The following is a 12,323-nucleotide window of genomic DNA, read 5'->3' as shown; positions in this document are numbered from 1 at the left end:
ATTTGGTGTTGGATAACTAACTGATAACTGTGCTCCTCCCTGGGGAAGATTATTTCTTCCACTCTCGGCCTTTATTCATGCCATGTAGATCTTGAGTAAGGTTGAAACCTAATGATCTCTTCCTAGTCCAGCTCATCATCTGTATTATCATTTCCCTTGTTCAGTTCATGTTCATGCAGTCATATTGGTAACACTTATGTTACTTCTGACATTATTAGGAGACACAGTTTCAGAGTAAACTCTGATCCTCTGCCTTTTACAATCCTTTAGCTCCATGTTGTGCATGTCTGTGAGCCATGGATGTCGGAATTGTTTGGTAGATGTGTCAGAGGTGACTCAGAGTCCAGAATCCTGCCTTTGATTGGTTGTGGTTTTATCTCATGAATTGTAGCAAAGAAAGTTTCTTTTGTGAGTGGCCAATTGTATTTACCTGTGGGTGTAATGATAAATATTTAAATAGACTATACTCTGGCTTGTTAAAGCAAGGCTTGTAGGTTTTCCATTTAAACTACATTTGTATATTTATGCATGAACGTTTGTATATTATAGGTAGTTATAGATATGTAGTTCATACTATAATTGCTTATGACTCTTTCAGGCATATTTACTGTTATTACAACTAGCATCTTCTTTTGTATTTATTTTCCCCCTCATATTTAGAGTACCATCTACCCAATCAGATCATTTGTACCCCGCTATTTAACTCTCCATTGCTTCACAACCCTATTTCCTGGTTTCTACTGTTAATCTGGGGTGAATATTCACATCTGAAGATTTGGAGCTAGATAGCTCAGAGAAGACAGAACATGTGACATTTGACTTTCTGGGTCTGGGTTACTTAATTTCAAATACTTTTTTTCTACTTTCATCCATTTATGCGTACAGCATTTTCATTATCAATTTATCAGTTAAAGGAGATCTACATATTTCCACTTCCTACCTATTGTGAATAGAACAGCAATGAGAATGACTGAGCAAGTGTCTCTGGAGTGGGATGTTGACTCCTTAGTTCATAGGTCAAGGAATGGTATAGTTGTTTCTTATGGTAGGTGTATTTTTAGCATTTTGAAAATTCTCCACACTGATTTATGGGGTGACTAGACCTGTTGGCAAGACCCTAGCCCAGATAGTTCTTTGCCTGTACCCAAAAGAAGAACTCAGTTATCACACAAAGCCCTGCTATATTTCAAAACTAAAAGATTGAGAGAAAAAAATCATTTAGTTAATGTGTTATTTATCTAGGTTATTATCATATAATGTATATCGAATATTTATAATGACTACAAGTTAATAAGTGACATGCATGACTTACTAAAATACATTTTCAGTAGTAGCATCTATTCTGAAATGGATTGCATGTGAGAAACAGCAAGGGACTCTTTCATTTTTGCTTAAACAACATTTGAGAAAAACACACTGAAAAGTAGGTAATAGTTTCACCTGACTATACTAAGATTTTATGAGAGAAACTTAGTTAATTCATCAAAATGATGAGTTTTTCCTAGATTGTGTTTTGTTCTTAAAACATTTCAAAGAATTCTTTTCAGGTCTTAGGAGTATTATGTAGCACTTTGGAAAAAAGATGCATCCTAGCAGCCCTGCAGTGGACACCAAGATGGAAAAGATCTCCACAGCTACCATGGTCCTGTCCTTGGTGCTGTGGTAGACAGGGAGGAAGGTGACCCAGACACTGCAGAACACCAGCATGCTGAATGTCAGGAACTTGGCTTCATTGAAGGTGTCAGGCAGATTCCTAGCCAGAAAAGCCACAGTGAAGCTCACTAGGGCAAGGATCCCCAAGTATGCCAGCACAGAGTAGAAACCAGTGACAGAGCCCTTATTGCACAAAATGATGATGTGACCATGTTCAGAGTGTGCATCTTCTTCAATATAGGGAGGCGAAGTTCCCAGCCAGAATCCAAGGAGAATAATCTGGATCAGGACACAGATGGGGATGACATAGTTATAGACGCCTGAGAGAAAGAACCTTTTCAGTGTTCTTCCTGGTGCCATGATTCTAAAGGCCAGAATTACTGTTATAGTTTTGGTCAAGACAGTGGAAAGAGCCAGAGTGAACACCAGAGCAAATGTAATTTGTTGCAATATGCAGGAGGCTGTGTTTGGCTGGCCAATGAAGAGAAATGGGCACAGGAAGCAGAGGATGAGGGAGATGAGTAGGATGAAGCTGAGAGTCCGATTATTGGCCTTCACGATGGCTGAGTCTTGGTGCTTGAGAAAGATTCCCAAAACTACAGCTGTGATGACAGACAAGCACAGAGCTATGCAGGCCAGAGCCATGCCCAGAGAATCCTCCAAGGACAGGAATATCACTGACTTGGGCAGGCAGCTGTTTCTCTCAGGGTTTGGGTACTCTTGAATTGGGCAAGGGATACACTCCTGCTGATCTATGGGAGGAAATGAACCAACATGTCAGCTTCTTCAATTATTTACTCATTTCATATTCATGCTACAAAGAATGCCTTCCACTGTTGCTGTTTGTAGCCTGACACATTCTGCTTTACTTTAGCGCCAAGAAGGACAAGAACTATTTAATTGATTGATTAATTAATTAATTAAAATTCCACCTTTTTCCCCCTCTCTTTTCCCTCTCCCTCCCCTGCTGCACCCAGTAGAAACCAACTGCCAGAAGGCCAATTTGAAACTTGGAGAGAGACACCAAACTAGACCAGAGGTCACACCAGCCACAAGAAACCTAGGGCACAAAGACTAGAAAACCAAAGAGAAAATAGAAACTAAAAAGTAAAATACCCACTCAAGAAAGGCAAACTCAGAAATCAGTAACTGGAGCTAATCATCCCAAACCCAGATTCCTAAATGTCAATGTAAAAATCAATGCCAGTCAGGGCAATAAGGCACCACCACAGCCCATATACTTTATGACAACAAACATGAGTATTCAAACAAAGGCAAAGCAGAATAAAATGAACTTCAAGCAGCTTTATTGAGGATGATAGATATCCTTAAAGACAAAATGAAAAACTCCCTTAAGAAATCAAGAAAAAAGTAACCAAAAAATTAGAGCAAATCAACTAATCTGTAAAAAATGCCAAGAAAAGATATGTAAAAGAAACAGTTGAAAATTGAAATAGAAGCAATAAACAAAACACAATGTGAGGGAATTCAGAAAATGGAAAATGGGTGCATGAACAGGAACTACAGATGCAAGTATCACCAACAGAATACAAAAGATTGAAGAGAGAATCTCAAGCATTGAAGATACAATAGAAGAAATAGATTCCTTGGTCAAAGGAAATGTCAAATCCAACAAATTTCTAACATAAACACCAAGAAATCTGGGACACTATAAAAAACCCAAGTCTAAAAATAACAGTAATAGAAGGTGAAAAATCTCAGCATTAAAACCTAGAAAATAATTCAGCAAAATTATAGAAGGAAATTTCCCTAACTTGAAGAAAGATATAACTAAAAAGGTACAAGAAGCCTACAGAACATCAAATAAATAGATTAGATTAGAAGGGAAAATCACGTATCACATAATAATGGAAATGGTAAATGAACAGAACCAAAAAAGACTATTAAAAGCCAGAAGGGAAAAAGGCCAAGTAACATATAAATGCAGACCTATATGAATTCCACTCAACTTCTCTAAGGAGACTGTAAAAGTCAGAAGAGCCTGGAAATATGTTTTGCAGATGCTAAGAGATTACAGATGCCAGCCTAGACTAATAAACACAGAAAAATTTTAATCACCATAGTTGGAGATGGGAAGACAATATATTCCATTAGAATGTTAAATTTAAATATCTACCCACAAATTCAGGCCTACAGAAATTACTAAAAGAAAAACTCTAACTCAAGGGAAATTAACTTCACCCATGAAGACACAGGCAATAGATATTCTCACACTAGCAAAACCCAAAGAAGGAACACACACACACACACACACACACACACACACACACACACACACACGTACACACACACACACATACACAAACACACTACCACTACCACCATGAACAACAATATAATAACAAGAATTAACAATTACTTGTCATTAATATGTCTCAATACCAAAGCACTCAATTTCCCAATAAAAAGACATGGGCTTACAGAATTTAACAAAACAGGATACATCCTCCTGCTGCATACAAGAAACACACCTCAACATCCAAGATAGACATTACGTCAGAGTAAAGGATTAAAAAAATATTTTTCAATGAAATGAACCTAACAAACAAGCTGCTGTAGTTATCCTAATATGTAGCAAAATACACTTCAAAAAAAGTTAATCAAAAGAAATGGAGAAGGGCATTACATACTTGTTCAAGGAAAAATCTACCAGGATGATATCTCAATTTTGAATATATATGTCCCAAGTGCAACAGCATCCATATTTGTGAAAGAAACGTTATTAAAGCATAAATCACACATTGAACCCCACACATTAGTAGTGGCAGATTTCAACACCCCACTCTCACTCTGACATTTCATCGAAACAGAATCTAAACAGAGAAATAATGGAATTAATAAATTTTATGTTTCAAATGGACGTGAAAGAAATTTACAGATTTTTTTCCTTTTTTTTATTATTTATTTATTCATTTATTTATAAAAATTTCCACTTCCTCCCCTCCTCCCAATACCCTCATTCTCCCCCCACTCCCTCTCCTAATCCCTCTCCAGTCCTAAGAGCAGTCAGGGTTTCCTGCCCTGTGGGAAGTTCAAGTTCCTTCCCCCTCCCTCCAGGTCTAGAAAAGTGAGCATCCAAACAGACTATGATCCCAAAAAGCCAGCCCATGCAGACGAAACAAGACCCAGTGCCATTGTCAATGGCTTCTCAGTCAGCCACCATGTCAGCCACATTCAGAGAATCCGGTTTGATCACATACTCATTTAGTCCCAGTCCAGCTGGCCTTGGTGAGCTCTCATTAGATCAGTCCCCTTGTATCAGTAGCTGAATGCCCCCTTCCCGGTCCTGACTTTCTTTTTTATGTTCTCCCTCCTTCTGCTCCTCATTTAGACCTTGGGGGCTCAGTCCAGTGCTCCAATGTGGGTCTCTGTCTCTATCTCCATCCATCGTCGGATGAAGGTTCCCTATGATCCTGCCTTCCTTTCTCACGTTCTCCCTCCATATGCTTCTCATTTTGACATAGGGAGTTAAGTCCAGTGTTCCAAAGTGTGTCTCTGTCTCTATCTCCATCCATCGCCAGATGAAGGTTCTATGGTGATATGCAAAATATTCATTAGTATGATTATGGGCCAAGGCCAGTTCAGGTACCCTCTCCTCTGCTGCCCAGGGAACAATCTGGGAACCTCTCCTTGTGCCTGGGAACCCCTCCAGAATCAAGGCTCTTGCAAACACTAAAATGGCTCCCTTAGTTGAGATATATACCTCCCTGCTCCCATATCCATCATCCCTCCCTCCCCCCAACCCCATTCCCCGAAGCCATCCCCAATCCTTTCTCTCTTCCTTCTCTCTAACCATCTCCCCTTACTTCTATCCCTCCACCCCCAATGTGCCCAAGTTTTCCTGGAAATCTTGTCTACTTCCAATATCCAGGAAAATAACTATATGATTTTATTCAGGTTCACCTTCTTATTTAGCTTCTCTAGGATCACGAATTATAGGCTCAAAGACCTTTAACTATGGCTAGAATCCACTTATGAGTGAGTACATATCATATTCCTCTTTTTGGGTATGGGTTACCTCACTCAGTAAAGCATTTTCTATTTCCATCCATTTGCATGCAAAATTCAAGATGTCATTGGTTTTTTTTACCCCTGAGTAAAACTCTAATGTGTATATGTTCCACACCTTCTTTAACCATTCTTCTATTGAGGGGCACCTAGGTTGTTTCCATGTTCTGGCTATTACAAATAGTGCAGCAATCAACATAGTTGACCAAAAGCTTTTGTAGTATGATAGGGCATCTCTTGTGTATATTTACAAGAGTGGAATTGCTCAGTCCTGAGGGAGATTGAATCCCAGTTTCCTGAGAAACCGCCACACTGATTTCCACAGTGACTGCACAAGTTTGCATTCTCACCAACAATGGATGAGTGTTCCCCTCACTCCACATCCTCTCCAGCATAGGCTATCATTGGTGTTTTTGAGTTTAGCTATTCTGACAGGTGTAAGATGGTATCTCAAAGTGGTTTTGATTTGCATTTCCATGATCGCTAAGGAGGTTGAGCATGACCTTAAGTGTCTTTTGGCCATTCGAAGTTTATCTGTTGTGAATTCTCTGTTCTGTTCAGTACCCCATATTTTCATTTGGTTAATTAGAGTTTTAGTGCCTAGTTTCTTGAGTTCTTTGTATATTTTGGAGATCAGACCTTTGTCTGATGAGGGGTTGGTGAAGATCTTCTCCCAGTCGGAAGGTAGCATTTTTGTCTTACTGACAGTGTCCTTTGCATTACAGAAGCTTCTCAGTTTCAGGAGGTCCCATTTATTCATTGATTCTCTTATTGTCTGTGCTACTGGGGTTCTACTTAGGAAGTGGTCTCCTGTCCCTTTGTCTTGTAGACTACTTCCCACTTTCTCTTCTATCAGTTTCAATGTGGTCAGATTAATGTTGATGTCTATAATCCATTTGGATTTGAGTTTTGTGCAAGGTGATAGATATGGATCTACTTTCATTCTTCTGCAGGTTGACATCCAGTTATGACAGCACAATTTTTAACAAATGCTTTCCTTCTTCCATTGTATACCTTTAGCTCCCTTGTCGAAAATCAGGTGTTCATAGGTTTGTGGGATAATATCCGGGTCTTCTATTTGATTCCATAGTTCGACTTCTCTTTTGTTATGCCAATACCACGCTGTTTTCAATACTGTTGCTCTGTAAAAGGAAATGCAAATCAAAACAACTTTGAGATATCATCTTACATCTTTGAGCCTATTATTCGTGATCCTAGAGAAGCTAAATAATAAGGTGAACCTGATGAAAATCATGTAGCTATCCGTCTGGAGATTGGAAATAGAGAAGAGTCCCAGGTAACCTCGGGTGCATGGGGTGGGGGATGTGAGCGTTGTTGGAAGGGGAGAGGGTTAGAGAGACTGGAGTAGGGGAGGAATGGGGAAAGCTCGGTGGACTGGAATGGGGGGAGGGAGTAAGGATGGATATGGGATCAGGGAAGAATATATTTCAACTAAGGGAGTCATTTTAGGGTTTACAGGAGACTTGATTATAAATGGGATCCCAGGTCCAAGGAGAGATCCCCAGATTATTCTCTAGACAGAAGAGAGGGTGCCTGAAACGACCTTGGCCCATAACCTTACTGATGAATATTTTGCTTATCACCATAGAACCTTCATCTGGGGATGGATGGAGATAGAGACAGAGACCCACATCGGAACACTGGACTTAACTCCCTAGGTCCAAACGAGAAGCAGAAGGAAAGAGAACGTGAGCAAAGAAGGCAAGACCAGAGGGTACCTTCATCTGACGATGGATGTTGATACAGACGGAGACCCACATTGGAGCACCGGACTGAGGCCCCCAAGGTCCAAATGAGGAGCAGAAGGAGGAAGAAAATGAAAAAGGAAATCAGGACTGCGAGGGATGCGATCACACACTGATACAAAGGGACGGATCTAATGAGAGTTTACCAAGGCCAGTTGGACTGGGACTGAAGGAGGATGCGATCCAACCAGATTCTCTGAATGTGGCTGGCCCGGAGTCTTTCTGAAAAGCCATTGACAAGGACACTGAGACTTGTTTCCTCTGCATATACTGGATTTTGCGGATCCAGTCTGTCTGGACACTCACCTTCCCGGACCTGGAGGGAGGGGGGAGGAACTTGAACTTCCCACAGGGCAGGAAACCCTGACTGCTCTTATGGATGGAGAGGGAGGAGGAGAGGGAGTGGGAGGAGAGGGAGGGTGGTGGAGGAGGGGTGGAAATGGAAACTTTTATAATTTAATAAAATTAATTTCTAAAAAAATATTAGTAACCACCTGTGTCTTGTCAGATCACCATGAATTAAAGTTACAATTCAACAACAATGCTACCCACAGGAAGCCAACAAACTCATGGAAGCTAGACAGTCAACTACTGAATCATCCCTGGGACAAGGAAGAAATAAAGAAAGAAATTAAAGTCTTTCTTGAATTCAACAAAAATGAAGACACAACATAACCAAACCTATGGGACACTATGAAAGCAGAGCTACGAAGAAAGTTCATAGCACTAAGTGCTCTATTAAAGAAAACGGAGAAAGCACACATTGAAGACTTAACAGCACACCTGAAAGCTCTAGAAAAAAAAGAAGCAGATTCACCCAGGAGGAGTAAAAGACTGGAAATAATCAGGCTGGGGGCTGAAATCAACAAAATTGAAACACAGAAAACAATCCAAAGATTCAATGAAATAAAAAGTTGGTTCTTGGAGAAAATCAACAAGATCGACAAACCCCTATCCAAACTAATCAAACAGCAGAGAGAAAACATGCAAATTAATAAGATCAGAAATAAAAAGGGGGAACATAACCACAGACACAGACGAAATTCAGAGAATCACTAGATCTTAATACAAAAGCCTGTATCCCACAAAATTGGAAAATGTAAAAGAAATGGACATCTTTTTAGATAAGTACCATATACCAAAGTTGAGCAAAGAAAAGGTGAACAATCTAAATAGACCTGTTAGTCGCGAAGAATTAAAAGCTGTTATCAAAAATCTCCCTACCAAAAAAACCCAGGATCACATGGTTTCAATGCAGAATTCTACCAGAACTTCCAAGAAGAGGTAATACCTATATTCATTAATGTATTTCACAATATAGAAACAGAAGAGTCATTGCCAAACTCCTTTTATGAAGCTACAGGTACTCTGATACCAAAATCACACAAAGACACAACCAAGAAAGAGAATTAAAGACCAATCTCACTCATGAACATCGACGTGAAAATTCTCAATAAAATATTGGCAAACCGAATCCAAGAACATATTAGAATAATTATCCATTATGATTAAGTAGGCTTCATCCCAGAGATGCAGGGATGGTTCAACATACGCAAATCCATCAATGTAATCGATCATATAAATAAAATGAAAGAAAAATCCATATGATCATTTCATTGGATGCTGAAAAAGCATTTGACAAAATTCAACACCCCTTTATGATAAAGGTGTTGGAGCGATTGGGGATACAAGGATCATACCTAACTATAATAAAAGCTATTTACATCAAGCCAACAGCTAACATCAAATTCAATGGAGAGAAACTCAAAGTCAGTTCACTAAAATCAGGAACAAGACAAGGATGTCCATTCTCATCATACGTCTTCAATATAGTGCTTGAAGTTCTAGCAATAGCAATAAGACAACATAAGGGGATCAAGGGGATTCGAATTGGAAAGGATGAAATTAAACTATCGTTATTTGCAGATGATATGATAATGTACATAAGCGACCTCAAAAACTCTACGAAAGAACTCCTACAGCTGATAAACACCTTTAGAAATGTGGCAGGATACAAGATCAACTCCAAAAAATTAGTTGCCCTCCTATACACAAAGAACAAAGGAGCAGAGAGGGAAATCAGAGAAACATCATCTTTAACGATAGCCACAAATAGTATAAAATATCTTGGGGTAACTCTAACCAAGGAAGTGAAAGATTTATTTGACAAGAACATTAAGTCTTTGAAGAAAGAAATTGAAGAGAATACCAGAAAATGGAAGGATCTCCCTTGCTCTTCAATTGGGAGGACCAATATAATAAAAATGGCAATTCTACCAAAAGCAATTTATAGATTCAATGCAATCCCCATCAAAATCCCAACAAAATTCTTCACAGACCTTGAGAGAACAATAATCAAGTTTATATGGAAAAACAAAAACCCCAGGATAGCAAAAACAATCCTATACAATAAAGGAACTTCTGGAGGCATTACCATCCCTGACTTCAAACTCTATTATAGTGCTACAATATTGAAAACAGCTTGGTATTGGCATAACAACATAGAAGTCATATTTAACAAATGGTGCTGGCATAACTAGATGTCAACTTGTAGAAGAATGAAAATAGATCCATATCTATCACCATGCACAAAACTCAAGTCCAAATGGATTAAAGACATCAAGATTAATCCGACCACTTTGAACCTGATAGAAGAGAAAGTGGGAAGTAGTCTACAGGATATAGGCACAGGAGACCACTTCTTAAGCAGAACCCCAGGAGCGCAGACAATAAGAGAATCAATGAATAAATGGGACCTCCTGAAACTGAGAAGCTTCTGTAATGCAAAGGACACTGTCAGTAAGACAAAAAGGCTACCTTCCGACTGGGAGAAGATCTTCACCAACCCCTCATCAGACAAAGGTCTGATCTCCAAAATATACAAAGAACTCAAGAAACTAGACACTAAAACTCTAATTAACCCAATTAAAAAAATGGCATACTGAACCGAACAGAGAATTCACAACAGATGAACTTCGCATGGCCAAAAGGCACTTAAGGTCATTCTTAACCTCCTTAGCAATCGGGGAAATGCAAATCAAAACAACTTTGAGATATCATCTTACACCTGTCAGAATAGCCAAACTCAAAAACACCAATGATAGCCTATGCTGGAGAGGATGTGGAATGAGGGGAACACTCATCCATTGTTGGTGGGAATGCAAACTTGTGCAGCCACTGTGGAAATCAGTGTGGCGGTTTCTCAGGAAACTGGGAGTCAACCTCCCTCAGGACCCAGCAATTCCATTCTTGGGAATATACCCAAGAGATGCCCTATCATACCACAAAAGCATTTGTTGAATTATGTTCTTAGCAGCACTATTTGTAATAGCCAGAACCTGGAAACAACCTAGGTGCCCTTCAATAGAAGAATGGTTAAAAAAGGTGTGGAACATATACACATTAGAGTTTTACTCAGTGTTAAAAACCAATGACATCTTGAATCTTGCATGCAAATGGATGGAAATAGAAAATGCTTTACTGAGTGAGGTAACCCAGACCCAAAAAGAGGAACATGGTATGTATTCACTCATGAGCGGATTCTAGCCATAATTAAAGGTCTTTGAGCCTATTATTCGTGATCCTAGAGAAGCTAAATAAGAAGATGAACCTGATGAAGATTTTTAGCTATCCGCCAGGAGATAAGAAATAGATAAGAGTCCCAGGTAACCTCAGGAGCATGGGGGGGGGGGATGTGGGAGGGTTGTTTGAAGGGGAGAGGTTTAGAGAGAAAGGAATAGGGGAGGAATGGGGAAAGCTCGGTAGACCGGGATAAGGGGGAGGGAGGAAGGATGAATATGGGTCAGGGAAGAATATATTTCAACTAAGGGAGTCATTTTAGGGTTTACAGGAGACTTGATTATATATGGGATCCCAGGTCCAAGGAGAGATCCCCAGATTGTTTCTGGACAGAGGAGAGGGTGCCTGAACCGGCCTTCTCCCATAACCATAGTGATGAATATTTTGCTTATCACCATAGACCCTTCATCTGGAGATGGATGGAGACAGAGACAGAGACCCACATTGGAACACTGGACTTAACTCCCTAGGTCCAAACGAGAAGAAGAAGGAAACAGAACGTGAGCAAAGAAGGCAAGACCAGAGGGTACCTTCATCTGACGATGGATGGCGATACAGATGGAGACCCACACTGGAGCACCGGACTAAGTCCCCCAAGGTCCAAATGAGTAACAGAAGGAGGAAGAAAATGAAAGAGGAAATCAGGACTGCGAGGGATGTGAACACCCACTGATACAAGGTGACTGATCTAATGAGAGTTCACCAAGGCCAGTTGGACTGGGACTGAACCAGGACGTGATCCAACCAGATTCTCTGAATGTGGCCAGATTCTCTGAATGTGGCTGGCCCAGGGTCTTTCTGAAAGGCACTGACAATGACACTGGGACTTTTTTCCTCTGCATATACTGGATTTTGGGGATCCAGTCTGTTTGGATACTCACCTTCCTGGACCTCGAGGGAGGCGGGGAGGAACTTGGATTTCCCACAGGGCAAGAAACCCTGACAGCTCTTGGGAATGGTGAGGGAGGAGGAGAGGGAGTGGGGGGAGAAAGTGGAGATTCTTTAAATAAATAAATAAGGAAAAAATGGCAATCTTACCATAAACAATCCATAGTTTCAATGTAATGCCCATCAAAATCTCAGCAAACTACTTCACAGACCTCGGAAGTAGAATACTTAACTTTATATGAAAAATCAAAAAACCCAGGATAGCCAAAACAATACTGTACAATAAAGGAACTTCTGGAGGCATCACAATCCCTGTCTTTAAACTCTACTACAGAGCTACAGTACTGAAAACAGTCTGGTATTGGCGTAAAAACAGACAGGAAGGCCAATGGAACTGAATCAAGGAAC

General features: G+C 40.0%; 1 protein-coding gene across 1 annotated transcript in view; it reads right to left on the bottom strand.

Moving 5' to 3' along the window:
* Positions 1 to 1,482: 1,482 nt before the first annotated feature.
* Positions 1,483 to 12,323, bottom strand: part of LOC125396935 (vomeronasal type-2 receptor 26-like) — a 53,546-nt gene continuing 42,705 nt past the window's right edge. The window contains exon 6 of the mRNA XM_087898012.1: positions 1,483 to 2,405. Coding sequence (XP_087754138.1) covers positions 1,483 to 2,405 — 923 coding nt within the window. The remainder of the gene's footprint in view (positions 2,406 to 12,323) is intronic.

Source organism: Myodes glareolus, chromosome 2 (genome assembly GCF_982192425.1).
Source record: "Myodes glareolus chromosome 2, mMyoGla1.1, whole genome shotgun sequence".
Lineage (NCBI taxonomy): Eukaryota > Metazoa > Chordata > Mammalia > Rodentia > Cricetidae > Myodes > Myodes glareolus.
This window is presented reverse-complemented; position numbering and strand designations above follow the sequence as displayed.